This window comes from Nerophis ophidion, linkage group LG12 (assembly GCF_033978795.1).
Source record: "Nerophis ophidion isolate RoL-2023_Sa linkage group LG12, RoL_Noph_v1.0, whole genome shotgun sequence".
Taxonomy (NCBI): Eukaryota; Metazoa; Chordata; class Actinopteri; order Syngnathiformes; family Syngnathidae; genus Nerophis; species Nerophis ophidion.
The window spans coordinates 30,535,133-30,551,875 of record NC_084622.1 but is presented as its reverse complement, the minus strand read 5'-3'; the positions used below and the strand labels follow the sequence as shown (position 1 = coordinate 30,551,875).

The window sequence follows — 16,743 nt, the reverse complement described above, 5'->3', positions numbered from 1 at the left end:
TGACAAATTACTGTTGTCAGTTCGACATATTCCCACTTGAAGCCAAACCACCGCCAGACGATGGACCCCCTGCTGTTTATCTTGGGAATTAATTTGTTGTTCATTTGTTAAAAGTTTTGCACCTTCTTTCTCTCATATTACCACTAGCATGGCTGCGCTAGCATCACAGCTAACGTTACCCATGCTGCTACCTCTCTGCTCCGCGAGGGCGTACACGTATGTGACGTATGACGTGACAGTATGTGACGTGTGTAAGAAGGTGCGCTTGTTGTCTGTGAGAAGGAGACACAAGAAAGAGCGAGGAGAGCCTGTAGCGTAATGCCCGCAGCTAAAAGCAACTGCGTGAGAACGTACACTCGAATATCACGATATAGTAATTTTCTATATCGCACAGAGACAAACCCGCGATATATCGAGTATATCGATATATCGCCCAGCCCTAGATGTAATTATAGATGTTATGTTGTAATGGGCACATATATAACATTTAATATTTATGCATTTGGATAATTTTAAGTATGCATGGCGCATTTAGTTAAAAAATGCATTACGATATGCACTTCTTGCTTCAATCGCATCACAGACTTTCTGAGACAACCAACATAATATAACATCACTTACTGTACAAGGTCTGATGTCCTCAGGATGCTAGGATGTTCATATATTCCCATTTTGGTGATTAGTGTTTCATAATCCTCATAAGGAAAAGAGAAGGTGGAACCAAGCTTCTTTACTTGTTTTTCTCACCATTAGCTATTGTCGGAATAAATCCTCAACCTACTTCTATCCAGGTGAGATGCAAGATTTATAATCTAAAATAAACGTCCAGGGAACAGGGAAGCAAGGAAACAGCGAGCAGTGACGGCTGCTGCCTGTCAGCTGGTGTTGCTCTGCTCGCGCCAATAGCTACATACTAGCATGAATGCTAGCTACAGCAATAACAAGCAGAGAAGAACACTGCGCTGGTCGAGTTTACTGTTTCAATGTTGTCAATAGAAGTACCTCAGTTAAGTAAAACATAAACGGACAGCCACCACATGTAGGACATCTAACATCTGTGAAGACCAAGTCCTGCAAGAAAATGTCAGTCATATCACCACAGCTGATCTGTCCTACAATGCCTTGAAGAGGAACAATTACAACTACGATAAACTTGCTGTACTACACAAACAAGACCACCAAGTTGCAACTACGGACTGAATTTGCATTTATTTTGCTTCCTGGAGAACATTGGACATCTGCAAATAATCACAACAGGCTGAACCAAAAAAGAAACATTGTCATCTGAAAAGGTAAATACACTTGTTTGTTTAAACAAATGTTTAAACTAAAGAAGAGTAAATGGTGCACTCTGTTAAGTTGTTTATGAGTGTGTTTACTACATTATCAGTTAGTAACTGTACCTTGTTTGCAAGATTATTGCAACAACTTTTAAAACACGCACCTAATTCTTACTATTCTTTATTGTTAGTAAATCAATGACTTGCAGTTCAGTAAAACATTTAAAAAAACGTTCCTGTATAACATTTGTATCCAAATATCGGGGTGTTTATTTTATTATGCATATATCATGTATGCAAGCAAATACTTAAGCATGATTAATCACAGATTTTGAGTGTGATTTTTTTTTATAAAAAAAAATGATGACTTGACAACCCTAGTTTATTTACAAGTTAGAACGCATTTTTAAAAAATCCATCCGTTGTCATGTCTTTCATAACAATTGTGAAATATAGGCAACATTTAAAAAAAAGAGCAGTTCCCATATATATATATATATATATATATATATATATATATATATATATATATATATATATATATATATACATACACATATATATATACATATATATACACATATATATATATACACATATATATATACATATATGTATGTATACATACATATATGTATATACACATATATATATGTATATGTATATACATACATATATATACATACATATATATATGTATATGTATATACATACATATATATATGTATATGTATATACATACATATATATACATATATATATATATATATATATATATATATATATATATATATATATATATATATATATATATATATATATATGTATGTATGTATGTACACACACAACTTTAAAAGCTTTCAGTATCTGTATGTGGGAATAAAATATGGAATGCATTGAGTAAAGAACATAAACGGCGTGCTAAAATGAGCCAGTTTTAAGAAACAGTACAAGCAGATGGTGATCACAAAGTATACAAAAGAACTGCTGAAGTAAAGTGTCTGATATTACTATAAAATACTTGTCATGGGAAACAGGTAGAAGCAAATAGGCTCGGCTTTGTCCTAATCTTTTGAACTACGGTATGTGTTGTTATTCTCTGTCCCTCTACCATGTCTCTCTCTCTTTACCTAACTGGTCGAGACAGACGGCCAACCCACAGACCCTTGGTTCTGTCCAAGGTTTCTTCCCACAGGGGAGCATTTCCATGCTTCCATTGCCAAGTTGTCAAGTGCTGGGTCAAATGGTATTCATTCGGTTCCTTCCTTTTATCTTTCTCTTTTGAATGCTGTTTATGGCACAGGGGTGGGACCACACCAGACAATCCCACTCCTTAAGCAAAAATGTGTGCTTGTGAAGTTCTTTAACGTGTTCCAAATAAAATTGATTGATTGACGTCAAATTGCCCTGCAGACTGTATTGATCTATAATGTATATATTGTGTTTTTATGTTGATTTAATAATAAAAAAAAAAGACAAAAATACTTTTTTTAATTTTTTTATTTCTTGTGCGGCCCGGTACCAATCGGTGGTTGGGGACCACTGCGTTATAGGGGCCGAGCATGGAGAATGGAGAATGTTATTTTGAGATACAAGTTTTTTGGGTTAAGAGCTTTGCCGCAGAACCAGTTAAATGTTTTTTGTTTTCAAGTTAGAATGTAATAAATTAAAGGTGGGGTACCTACGTTATATTCTTTAACTAAAACAATTAAATCATATTAGCATGATAACAGTAAACATTTCTGAAAAATCTGTATGTATGCGTGCTATCTGTGCCTTATAATTAAGTATTTTAGTAAATAAAATTCCGGAGGACAAAATCATTCGTCTTAATGGCGGTCTACTCATCCATCCATCCATCCATTTTCTACCGCTTATTCCCTTTTGGGATCGCGGGGGGCGCTGGCGCCTATCCCAGCTACAATCGGGCGGAAGGCGGGGTACACCCTGGACAAGTCGCCACCTCACCGCAGGGCCAACACAGATAGACAGACAACATTCACACTCACATTCACACACTAGGGCCAATTTAGTGTTGCCAATCAACCTATCCCCAGGTGCATGTATTTGGAAGTGGGAGGAAGCCGGAGTCCCTGGAGGGATCCCACGCATTCACGGGGAGAACATGCAAACTCCACACAGAAGGATCCCGAGCCTGGGATTGAACCCAGGACTGCAGGACCTTCGTATTGTGAGGCAGACGCACTAACCCCTCTTCCACCGTCTACCCCTTCATTTAAAAGATTTAGAGAATTGAGGGGTGAGCAGAGCCCACGAAGAAGCCTCCTCATTGGTTGACGCGATATATAAAGAAGCGCGTGCACGGCGCAAACTTGTTTGCAGTAAAGCATGGGTGTCGAACACCCACCTGGAAAGACTGCAATACCAGCGCTCGCTGTTACCATATACTGCTAAAAACTGTAAAAGAGGAAATTAGCGGAACAAAAAAAAGACGCTGTATGTCTAAAAAAACAAAAACAAGCCAAAACTCGAATACCAATGTTTAAAAGTAGAGATGTCTGATAATGGCTTTTTTACCGATATCCAATGTTGCGACATTGTCCAACTCTTAATTACCGATACCGATATCAACCAATACCGATATATACAGTCGTGGGATTAACACATAATTGTGCCTAATTTTGTTGTGATGCCCCACTGGATGCATTAAACAATGTAACAAGGTTTTCCAAAATAAATCAACTCAAGTTGATTTATTATTGAAGACACAAAGTGCATTATTTTTTTTAACATGCCTCAAAACAGCGGCTTGGAATTTGGGACCTGAGGAGGTTGATGTGGGCAGGGTTGGGGGGATAGAGGGTAGCGGGGGTGTATTTTGTAGCGTCCCGGAAGAGTTAGTGCTGCAAGGGGACCTGTTGTGTATATGTTGTGTAATGGTGCGGATCTTCTTCCGAAACATGTTTGTCATTCTTGTTTGGTGTGGGTTCACAGTGTGGCGCATATTTGCAACAGTGTTAAAGTTGTTTATACGGCCACCGTCAGTGTGACCTGTATGGCTGTTGACAAAGTGTGCTTTGCATTAACTTGTGTGTGTGAAAAGCTTGGATTTTATGTGACAGGGCTGGCACGCGAAGGCAGTGCCTTTAAGGTTTATTGGCGCTCTGTACGTCTCCCTATGTCCGTGTACACAGCAGCATTATAAAAAGTCATAAACTGTCCTTTTTTTTTAAAACAGATACCGATAATTTTGAAACCGGTACCGATAATTTCCGATATTACATTTTGAAGCATTTATCGGCCGATAATATCGGACATCTCTTTTTAAAACAAGCACCTGTCCAGCACTTCTTCTTATCTATCTGGTGGCTAAATAAATGCAAAAAAAAAATCAACACACTGCAAATTATACTTTTTCCCTAACAGTCAACACAAACCAGCTTAAATTAAGCTATCACAGTGGATATAGAAGTCAGCATAGTCGCCTTAAGTTTTCTGTGGAGTCTCCATATATGTCTAATAGGGTCAAACATTCACAATTCTGAACTGACTGTAGGTGTCATGTATGTGTATAATTGACTATCGGAAGTGGTAATTTGTACTCTTACCCTAAATATAATGGGATAAACTCCATGTTATGCATACCTGCCACAAAAAACATAACATACAGATTAATGGATGCATAAAACAAACAGAACAGTAATCCTTTTTAAATAAATGATTCAAATGTGCGCTCATTGCATACAATACATACAGTCGCGATCAAAAGTTTACATACACTTGTAAAGAACATAATGTCATGGCTATCTTAAGCTTGCAATACTTTTTACAACTCTTATTTTTTGTGACAGAGTGATTGGAGCACATACTTGTTGGTCACAAAAAACATTCATTAAGTTTGGTTCTTTTAAGAATTTATTATGGGTCTACTGAAAATGTGACCGAATCTGCTGGGTCAAAAGTATACATACAGCGATCTTAATATTTGGTTACATGTCCTTTTGCAAGTTTCACTGCAATAAGGCGCTTTTGGTAGCCATCCACAAGCTTCTGGCAATCTTTTGGTTGAGTTTTTGACCACTCCTCTTGAAAAAATGGGTGCAGTTCAGCTAAATGTGTTGGTTTTCTGACATGGACTTGTTTCTTCAGCATAAGCCAGGACTTTGGGAAGGCCATTCTAAAACCTTAATTCTAGCTTGATATAGCCATTTCTTTACCACTTTTCACATGCGTTTAGGGTCATTGTCCTGTTGGAACACCCAACTGCGCCCAAGACCCAACCTCCGGGCTGATGACTTTAGGTTGTCCTGGAGAATTTGGAGGTAATCCTCCTTTTTCATTGTCCCATTTACTCTCCGTAAAGCACCAGTTCCATTGGCAGCAAAACATGCCGAAAGCATACTACTACCACTACCATGCTTGACGGTAGATATGGTGTTCCTGGGATTAAAAGCCTCGCCTTTTCTCCTCCAAACATATTGCTGGCTATTGTGGCCAAACAGCTCAATTTTTGTTTCATCTGACCACAGAACTTTCCTCCAGAGGGTCTTATATTTGTCCATGTGATGTGATGAACCAAACTTCATAAATGTTTTTGAGACGAACAAGTATGTGCTCCAATCACTCTATCACAAAAAAATAAGAGTTGTAGAAATTATGTATCTTTTTGATGTGATGCCAAGGGACATGTAACCCAATACTAACTTTTCTGTATGTATACTTTTGACCCAGCAGATTTGATCACAATTTCAGTAGACCCATAATAAATTCATAAAAGAACCAAACTTCATGAATGTTTTTTGTGACCAACAAGTATGTGCTCCAATCACTCTATCACAAAAAATAAAAGTTGTGGAAATTATTGGAAACTCAGGACAGCCATGACATTATGTTCTTTACAAGTGTATGTAAACTTTTGATCGTGACTGTAAGTGTCCACCGATATGCAACTAAATAAGGTTACACTGAATAATATTTCAAAAAAGGATGGGGTAATTGGCCCTAAGAGTCTGAGGTCGAAACAGGGCTACACACTGATTTATCAGTAAGATTATGGCCAGGCTTCCTGTGATACAGAAATAATGATTGTTGAATATTTTTCTGTAAACACGCACTAGAAGCTGCTTGTGAGTATTGAGAAATTCTTAGAAGGGTGAAAAGAAAAAAAAAAAAAGAAAAATAAACCCAGGACATAGAATAAAAAACAAATGCACAGGTGTGTGTATTTTTGTAATAATAAGTTATTCAAAAGTTGAGATGGAGATGGTAGGGACAGGAATTGGTTTTGCTACTGTTAGAATGTGTTTCTTTTTTGCTAGTTATGGGGAGTACTTATTGCCTGTGTGCGTGTGTATGCGTATGTGTGTGCGTGTGCAAGTGCGTGCGTGTGCTTTGTGTGTGCTGTGTGTGTGTGTGTGTGTGTGTGAGAGCGATTGTCTCTCTCTCGCTCTTCCAGATGGTGGATAAGGGGCCTTGCCTTTATTAGCCAGCACTGGCCAGATAAAGACCTGGTATTGATCCCAGGTTGAAAGAGCAGGTTCGTCAAACATGGCTGATTTACAGAGAACTGATAATGGCAGCGCTGGGCAACCAAGAAACCCTAGAAAAAGGTGGAGGAAATACATAGTACGATGGGATTGGGAGTGATGCATAGTACGATGGGATTGGGAGTGATGCATAGTACGATGGGAATGGGAGTGATACATAGTACGATGGGAATGGGAGTGATACATAGTACGATGGGAATGGGAGTGTGTGTGTGTGCGTGTGCGTGTGCGTGTGCGTGTGTGCGTGCGTGCGCGTGCGTTAAAAAAGGAAAAAAGGTAAAACACACAAAAAAAAAGAAGCTTTTAGTATTGACAACTTCTTTTTTCTTTGAATTCTTTATTACACTCATAACACACTCCTCACCTCTCTTTTTCGCACACACGCACACAAACACACAAACACCTTGCTAATCTCTAATCTTGTCTCGATTAGCACCTGACAGAATTTCCATGGCTTTATCAACTCACCCAAACCAACAGACGCTTATCACTTCCAGCCCCAAAATTTCACAAGAGCAGGAATTTTTTAGATTAAAAAAACACAGCCAGTGAAATCTTGAATAAGTCAGAAGAATATGACTGAACACTCTATCAGACGGTACAAGGCGGGAGGCACCGGATAAGAAGTGCATTGAAGGGGCATATTCACCAGTTTCCAGATTGAACCTGGGCATTTTTTTATACAAGCACATATTTATATCCAGTATAAATATTTCAATCTTGTACAAATGTTTTACTTCTTCTGTAATTACACCTCATTTTTCAAATATCTCACTCAGCAATCCCAATGGTCCTTACAATTTACCTAAGTTCAAACCAAAAATAAAAACAAAGGGGAGTTTAGCATACTCAGACCCTTAAAAGAATGTCAAGCATATAGTTCATTGTAATGAATAAAATAAAAAACTAACAATCCTTGGTGTTAGTAAAGAAAGATTAAGATTAATTGACAAATGTTTGCTTTAACTTTAAGATCCACGTCAGGGCCCACCAAATTGCGGAAAAGCTAGAAATGTGTCTGAGCATCATGTGAATGGTTTAGTTGGCCAACCTTTTTTGCTCTAAATCTTATATGGACTCATTAAAACCTGACACTCATAATGTAGTTAAAAGTACACATCGTTAAACAGAATGTGACTTCTGAACCATATACACTTTGTAAACGAGCACGCAGGAAACAAATTAAACTTTTACAATACAGCACTTTTCTGACCACAGAACTTTCCTCCAGAGGGTCTTATATTTGTCCATGTGATGTGATGTGATGTGATATATATATATATCACATATATACACATATATGTACATACAGATGCGATCAAAAGTTTACATATACTTGTAAAGAACATAATGTCATGACTGTCTTGAGTTTCCAATCATTTCTACAAATCTTATTTTTCTGTGATAAAGTGATTGGAGCACATACTTGTTGGTCACAAAAAACATTCATGAAGTTTGGTTCTTGTATGAATTTATTATGGGTCTACTGAAAATGTGACCAAATCTGCTGGGTCAAAATTATACATACAGCAATGTTAATATTTGGTTACATGTCCCTTGGTAAGTTTCACTGCAATTAGACGCTTAGACATCCACAAGCTTCCTGCAATCTTCTGGTTGATTTTTGACCACTCCTCTTGACAAAATTGGTGCAGTTCAGCTCAGTTTGGGGTCATTGTTCTGTTGGAACACCTAACTGCGCCCAAGACCCAAGGAGGTTTACCACCAATTTCTTCAGGACAACCTAAAATCATCAGCCGGGAGGTTGGGTCTTGGGCGCAGTTGGGTTTTCCAACAGGACAATGACCCCAAACACACGTCAACAGTGGTAAAGGAATGGCTGAATCAGGCTAGAATTAAGGTTTTATTGCTGTATGTATACTTTTGACCCAGCATATTTGGTCAATTTTCAGTAGATCCATAATAAATTCATAAAAGAACCAAACTTCATGAATGTGTTTTGTGACCAAAACGTATGTGCTCCAATCATTCTATCACAAAAAAATAAGAGTTGTAAAATTATAGGAAACTCAAGACAGCAATGACATTATGTTCTTTACAAGTATATGTAAACTTTTGATCGCGACTATAGATATGAATACCGCTCTGAGTATCCTTAATCGTCTTTGCGTTGATGTATGCGTTGACCTGATCACTGATCAAATAACAACCCTTGCAGCCTTTCAGGTAACAATCTATGGTTACGGTAAAGAAGCATGAGTGGTCAAAATTAATTTCGGGATTAATCGGCATATACTTATTATTAATGCTTGTTTTGTTTTTTTTGATTAATCACTATTCTTGACAGCCCTACTTTAAATACCGTATTTTCTCGGACTAGAAGTCACAGTTGTTTTCATAGTTTGGCCAGGGGTGTGACTTATACTCAGGAGTGACATATGTGTGAAATTATTAACACATTACCGTAAAATATCAAATAATATTATTTAGCTCATTCCTGTAAGAGACTCGACGTATAAGATTTCATGGGATTTAGTGATTAGGAGTGACGGATTGTTTGGTAAACGTATAGCATGTTCTATATGTTACAGTTATTTGAATGACTTTTACCATAATATGTTACCTTAACATACCAGACACGTTCTCAGTTGGTTATTTATGCGTCATATAACGTACACTTATTCAGCCTGTTGTTCACTATTCTTTATTTATTTTAAATTGTCTTTTAAATGTCTATTCTTGGTGTTGGGTTTTATCAAATAAATTTCCCCAAAAAATGCAACTTATACCCCAGTGGAAGTTATATATTTTTTTTTTCCTTCTTTATTATGCATTTTCGGCAGGTGCGACTTATACTCCGGAGCGATTTATACTCCGTAAAATACGGTAAGTGTAAAATTAATCTTAACCTTTTTACAAGCTTATTTACTTTGACCTATAACCACCAAATATATGTATACAAATACACAATATAATGTTTGGACATGCTTAAAATACATCGCCATTGAATCTTAAAATTCATTAAAAATTGTACCTAAATTGAAACCTTAAGTGCTATTAAAACACAAAGTATAAATGTGAAAAATAAACAAACTACTGTATTCTGCTAAAAATATTGCATTGTTATGATGGATTTATTCATTTATTTATTCATTTACAGTATTTCTAAATGGGTACAATTAGACTTTTAGGCATGTGTAAGCCTCTCACCTTCATTGTACAGTGGCGTATATGATGGAGGAGTGCTGCTTTCACCCTCTGCTGAATCATCTGGGTCTGAGGCCTCTGCCTCCTCCCCAGAAAGGCTCAGGTCGTCAAGAGTGCTGTCATCGTTGCTGTCAAGCTCACCAAGGGAACCTGCGAGGCAAAGATGGAGGATGAAACATACTATGTACAGTATTTACACCACTACCGTACAGTCACTAAGTTGTGGCAGAACTTGTGGTTAATGTTTGATGGTAATTACACTTGTGTTTCTACAAATCAAATGGCTCTTTCAAGCTCCTACCAAGTGAAAAAAATCATTGGAATGCAGTAAGATAAAAGTAATGTATTCATTTAGTTATGTAATATTTAAAAATATACAAGAAAAACACAAAGAAGCCGCTTAAATTCAATCAAAGTCAATCTAAGTTTACTTATATAGCCCTTAATCACAAACGTCTCAAAGGGCTGCACGAGCCAAACCGACATCTTCGACTCTGATCCCACATCAGGGCAAGAAAAAACTCAATTCAATGGGAACAACGAAAAACCCTGGAAGGGACCGCAGATGTGGGGATCACTCCCCTGGGTGACTGGAATTGAAAATTTAATTGAAATGGCTTGTTGGGTCTTTGGAATGACAACTGTTTGAGCACATTGACAGTTTCACATAAATATCGTATTGTATTTGACACAATATAGCAATTGCAACTACAGTAAAATTTATCATTATGAGTTTATAAGTTGTAGTTGTATATTTGAAAACTTTAGGTCTGGATATACAGTCCATCCAGAAAGTATTCACAGTGCATTACTTTTTCCACATTTTGTTACACTACAGCCTCATTCCAAAATGGAATTGATCCATTTTTCCCTCAAACATCTACAAATTAAGATTTTTTTTAATAGGTTTTTACAAACATTGAAAAAAAAAAAAAGGAATCACATGTGAATAGGCTTTCACAGTCTTTGCCATAAAGATCAAATTTGAGCTCAGATGCATCCTATTTCAACTGATTATTCTTGAGATGTTCCTACAGCTTAATTGGAGTCCACCTGTGGTATTTTCAGTTGGTTGGACATGATTTGGAAAGGCACACAACTGTCTATATATAAGGTCCCACACCTGACATTGCATTAAAGACAACAGACCAAGAATGAAGTTGAAGGAATTGTCTGTAGAACTCGAAGATAGGAATGTCTTGAGGCACAGATCTGAGTACAGAGAAATATCTGCTGCCTTGAAGGTCCCAATGAGCACAGCGGCCTCCATCATCCGTAAATGGAAGAAATCTGGAACCGCCAGGATTCTTCCTAAATTGAGTGATCGGAAGACAAGGGCCCTATAGTCAGGGAGGTGACCAAGAACCCGATGGTCACTCTGTCAGAGGTACAGCCTTCTTCAGTGCAGAGAAGAGAACCTTCCAGAAGGACAACCATCTCTGCAGAAATCCACCTATCAGACATGAATGGCAGAGTGGCCAGACGGAAGCCATTCATTCGTTTAAGTTTGCCAAAATGCACCTCAGACCAAAACTATCAGGTCTGATGAGACAAAGATTGAACTATTTGGCATGAATGCCAGGCATCGTGTTTGGAAGAAACCAGACACTGATCATCTATCCATCCATTTACTACCGCTTATTCCCTTTTGGGGTCGCGGGGGGCGCTGGCGCCTATCTCAGCTACAATCGGGCGGACGGCGGGGTACACCCTGGAGAAGTCGCCACCTCATCACAGGGCCAACACAGATAGACAGACAACATTCACACTCACATTCACACACTAGGGCCAATTTAGTGTTGCCAATCAACCTATCCCCAGGTGCATGTCTTTGGAAGTGGGAGGAAGCCAGAGTACCCGGAGGGAACCCACGCATTCACAGAAAGATCCCGAGCCTGGGATTGAACCCAGGACTGCAGGACCTTTGTATTGTGAGGCAGACTTACTAACCCCTCTGCCACAGTGAGGCCATACCAATATCCTCCCTATAGTGAAGCATGGTGGTAGCAGGCTCATGCTGGGGGGATGTTTTTCAGCGGTAGGAACTTGGAGACGAAACAGGATGGAGTGAAAAATTTATGTAGCAATGCACAGAGAAATCCTGGATGAAAACATGCTCTTAAACTCAGAATAGGGTGACCGTTCATCTTTCAACCCCAAGCACACAGTCAAGATATCAAAGGAATGGCTTCGGGTCAACTCCATAAATGTCATTGAGACTTGAATCTGACGGCACATCTTTGGAGAGATCTGAAAATGTCTGTGCACCGACGCTAACTATCCAACCTGATGGAGCCTGAGAGGTCCTGCAAAAAGAAATTGGTGAAACTGCATAAAGAAAGATGTGCCAAGCTTGTAGCAAAACGTCTTGAAGCTCTAATTGCTGCCAAAAATGCATCAACAGTTGATGAACTTTTATTAAGTATTTATTTCTCTTTCATTTAACTTTTTGTTTGGGTTTGAATACATTTCAAAAAGCTCTAAAAACGTATTTAAATTGTCATTATGGGGTATTATGTGTAAAATGTTGGGGACAAAAATACATTTATACCATTTTGAAATAAGGCTGTACATAACAAAAAGGGGAGAAAGTGAAGTGCTGTGAATACTTTACGAATTCACTGTAAGGTAAAAGTGGGGACATGGCAAAATGTTCATGTGAATCGTGTAAAGCACATCAATCAAAAAATTTAATAAGTCATCCTGAAAATGTTATTTACGTGTATTTCAATTGAGGAACATTTCTTGATATATGCATATTTGCCCATGTGTATAGAATGTAAAAAAGTATGTGCAATATACCAACCAGGTGTTTAAATACTTAAAAATAAATATTATTAATATATTGACTTGATAATTGTTGTTTAATTTCATCAAGTATCCCTACCAGTATGTAAAAAAGGGAATCATCATTTAAAAATGTGGATGAGTGTTGAAAAAAAATATATACAAATAAAAAACATATTGTTTTAATGAACTACATCAATTGAATTAATTGCACTGGTTTTATTCATTAGCATCCATACACAAAAGAAAAGAGAGGGAAACCATTTTAAAATCAAACTAAAAAATACATGCACACTGAACCATTGAAAAATGGTTTCAAGACAGGGACCCACTTTATCTAATCCATAAGATTAATGGCAGAAGCCAAAGGGGACCTAAAGCCAAATTGCAGTATACCTAAAAATTGAAGCTAAAAGAGTGATTAGTAAAGGGCTGATCTGTATCAATTACAATTTCACAATCCCTGCTGACCATAGTAATTATACGGAACTTTTGATCTATTTTTGCCCGTTTGAAGATTATATCCATAAAACGGGGAAAAACGACTTCATTATTAAAGCCCGCTCTTTTAGATTAATACAACATCCTGCTTGAAATAGTACATTGAGCACCCTGATTTCTTTCTTGTTTGCTGTCGGACCCAATTAAGTTTTTTTTCTTTCCAGGTTTGTTGGTGAAGGATCACATTCCCAATTCCTGCGAGAGAAGATGATGGGATATGTTCAAATGATTGATCCAAAAGTAATAATTTATTTTAATAGGGAAAAAAACTAGATAGTCGAACAATAGAAAGGGAGCAAAACACGTTTAGTGAATTAAATTCAGACAGAAACCCTGATTTCAGTGCGTACCCCCCCTGCCTCATTCGAGACAGGTTGTAAATTAATTCTAATTTGCTTGTGTCAAACCAGTAGTGGGATTGTTTCGGAGCTAAAGCCATGACTCGGGGCATATATATTTACAATGCTGGAACAAAGGCATCTATAATCTATACAAAGTGCACAACAATGACTGTGAATAAAGAAGCTTGTAGAAAAAGGGTAAGGCAATTTTTCTAATTCTGTTAATTTCACTTCCAAAGCAATTAAAAGCAGGCAGAGATAATGCTTGGAAACAATTGCTGCCTGACAAAGTGTTTCTGTCTTTGTAAATGAAACATCTTCAGGCTAATTTCAACTTCCACGCCTGCATGGTTCACCCTAATTTCAGATAAAATTAACATAGCGAGATTTGGACCGTCGTAAGAGAAAAAGATAGGACACAGAGAAAAAAAGAAATCGATCGATCCCCATGCACAATATTTTTAGAATAATGTCCATGTTGTCCAAGCGTTGTTCCATCTAATTTTCCGTATCTCTGAGGACATTTTCATACAATTAATTTTGCTTTAATCATAATTGTACAAAGGGACTTCTCTGTAAAAAAAAAATCCAATTACATTTTGTGTTTCAAATTGAAGTTGGAATTTCTTTTCTCATTACAGCTTTGGTTTAATGAATCAATCACTACATCACTGCTTTCGGACATTAAATGCTGTAGAAAAAGTTTCAGCTGCCTTTTTTTATCCAAAGAGGAATATATTCTTCTTCTCCTTGTGTCTTGGAGAGTTGGTGGAAGGGATAGTGCGGGACTAGAAGATTAGGTGAAGCATATTCCACTTAATTTACCAGTTAAAAGCTGTATTCAATATTATATCCAACAAGAAAAGTTTAACTGAGCTACAAAAGATAGAAAAAAAGACACGGGGCACATTAATATCATCAATAGACTGAACTTATCAAACACACCACTCAACTTTCTTCATTGTGAAGTAATGAAACTCCATCTACTGTCACTGTTCAGTAAAATAGCCCTAAGCTTCCTAATTTCCAAAGTTTATGATCACATGAAAATAAAACTTTAAGGGGAATGGCGACAAATGAAAACTACTACTACTTTGTCGCCATGGAGGCCAGGATTAGTGATTTAGAAGTAGCTAAATACCGGTACAGAGACGGTACAGTACCGAATATGATTCATTAGTATCACGGTACTATACTAATACCGGTATACCGTACAACCGTAATTTATATGTATACATACATGCTGTATGTATATATACATACATACTGTATATATACATAAACAGACATATATACATACATATATATAGTATACATATACATACATACAAAAAATGGGTACACACACACACACACACACACACACACAGATTGAATGGCCCAGTATCACTCCTGGTGTTTCATAATGCCTTGATGATTCTGTATTGTATCCCATCACTACGGATTAATATTCAGTCAAGTTTTATTTTCTCTAAGGGTGTTTCAGTGAAGGGCGACCAGACAATGAAGGTGTGAAGGTATGTCATGTTTAAAACTAAAATCAGGATTAAAGAAGAGCCAGGAAAGACAGTCCTTGCTGATACACAGAGCAGCACTGGGATGAAACACAGATTTCGTAGAAGAGAATACTTGAGCTGCCGCACAGGGACTGTCACTGTCTGTCTTAAAGAGGCCCGAAGAGAGGCGGAACAAAGTGCTGCAGCTGATGAAGGCACCACAGATACTGCTTTATTAACTCTCCATCCACATCAAACCTGCAGCAAGCAGTTCGCTGATTAAACACTGAGACAACACACATCAAACCTGTATGCTCAACAAGCCTGATTAAACAGACGCAGGCTTTGCCGCTCTTACGCTAATAACCCAACGCCTGCAACAAAAAATTAAAAACACATCAGACCTGAAAGTAGGAAAAGGATAGTGGGGGTGTACTTGTGTGAGACAATTATAGACTTTGAAAGAAAACCATTAAGAAAGACAGGAAAGGATGAGAGGATGACATAGGTGACAGTGGAGGGGATCCACTTATTGATCAGAGCAAAGAGAATTACCTGAGAAAATACTCTCAACTTTGCACTCCCTCAAGCATTTAACTTCAAGTAAATTTAACATAAAACATTAGAGCAACTAAGAAAAATCTACTCATTTAAGTTGCAATTGTCAAGTGTTGTGTAAAAGGAGAAATGCACTTTTTGGAATTTTGCTTATCATTCACAATCATTATGAGAGACAAGAACACCCGTTTTTTTAGGGGTTTTTTTTACAATTTTTTTAAGATACTTAAAACGCTAGAAATATGCTGCTAATGGATGAAATTTTTGTAACTTTCAGACGTTTTTGTTAGCAGGTGTTTCATATACATACTTATATATGTTTACATACATACACACATATATATACATCTATACATGTATATACATACAGTATATATACACATATATATATGTATATATACATACATATATATACACAATATCTATTATGTGTGTGTGTGTGTGTGTAAATATATATATATATATATATATATATATATATATATATATATATATATATATATATATATATATATATATATTTTTTTTTTTTTTTTTTTTTTTTTTTTTCAGTGATGTAACTGTGAAAACTGTGTGTTATAACGATGCCGGATTGGTTCCGCCAGGGATGCGTCAGGCAAGAACACAGCATAAGGTAAGATGAAAAGTATTTATTAAACTAATAAAAGGCTAAGGAACAAAAACACTGGTGCTAACAGAAAAGCAAACAAATGGCGCGAGCATGGAAGCTAGTAAAATGAACAGAAAACACTATACTTGGCACGAAGGCACAAAAAGGGAAAACAAAACCATTAGCATGAGAGCTAAGAAAGAACAAAGGCGTAGCATGTAAGCTAGCGAGAATATACATACAAAGCAGTCGTCACTTGTTGGGCGAAGGCAAATTAGGATCCGAGGCAGAACAACGAAAAGGGGGGAGCTTAAATAAGGAAGGTGATTACAAGAAACAGGTGTGCGAGAACTGATAGTAGCAGGTGGAAATATGTAAGCATGGTGACAGGCTAAAACAGGAACTAAGGAGTCAAATGACAGCGAGTGATACAAAAATGGAAAAAAGCAACAATATGGTATGATCCCACCATCGGATCACAACAGTACCCCCTGT

The 16,743-nt window shown here is 37.2% G+C and overlaps 1 protein-coding gene across 1 annotated transcript in view; it reads right to left on the bottom strand.

Annotated features, from left to right (window-relative positions):
- The window catches only part of zfpm1 (zinc finger protein, FOG family member 1), a 218,776-nt gene that overhangs the window by 109,599 nt on the left and 92,434 nt on the right, over window positions 1–16,743 (bottom strand). The window contains exon 3 of the mRNA XM_061917349.1: window positions 9,959–10,105. Coding sequence (XP_061773333.1) covers window positions 9,959–10,105 — 147 coding nt within the window. The remainder of the gene's footprint in view (window positions 1–9,958; window positions 10,106–16,743) is intronic.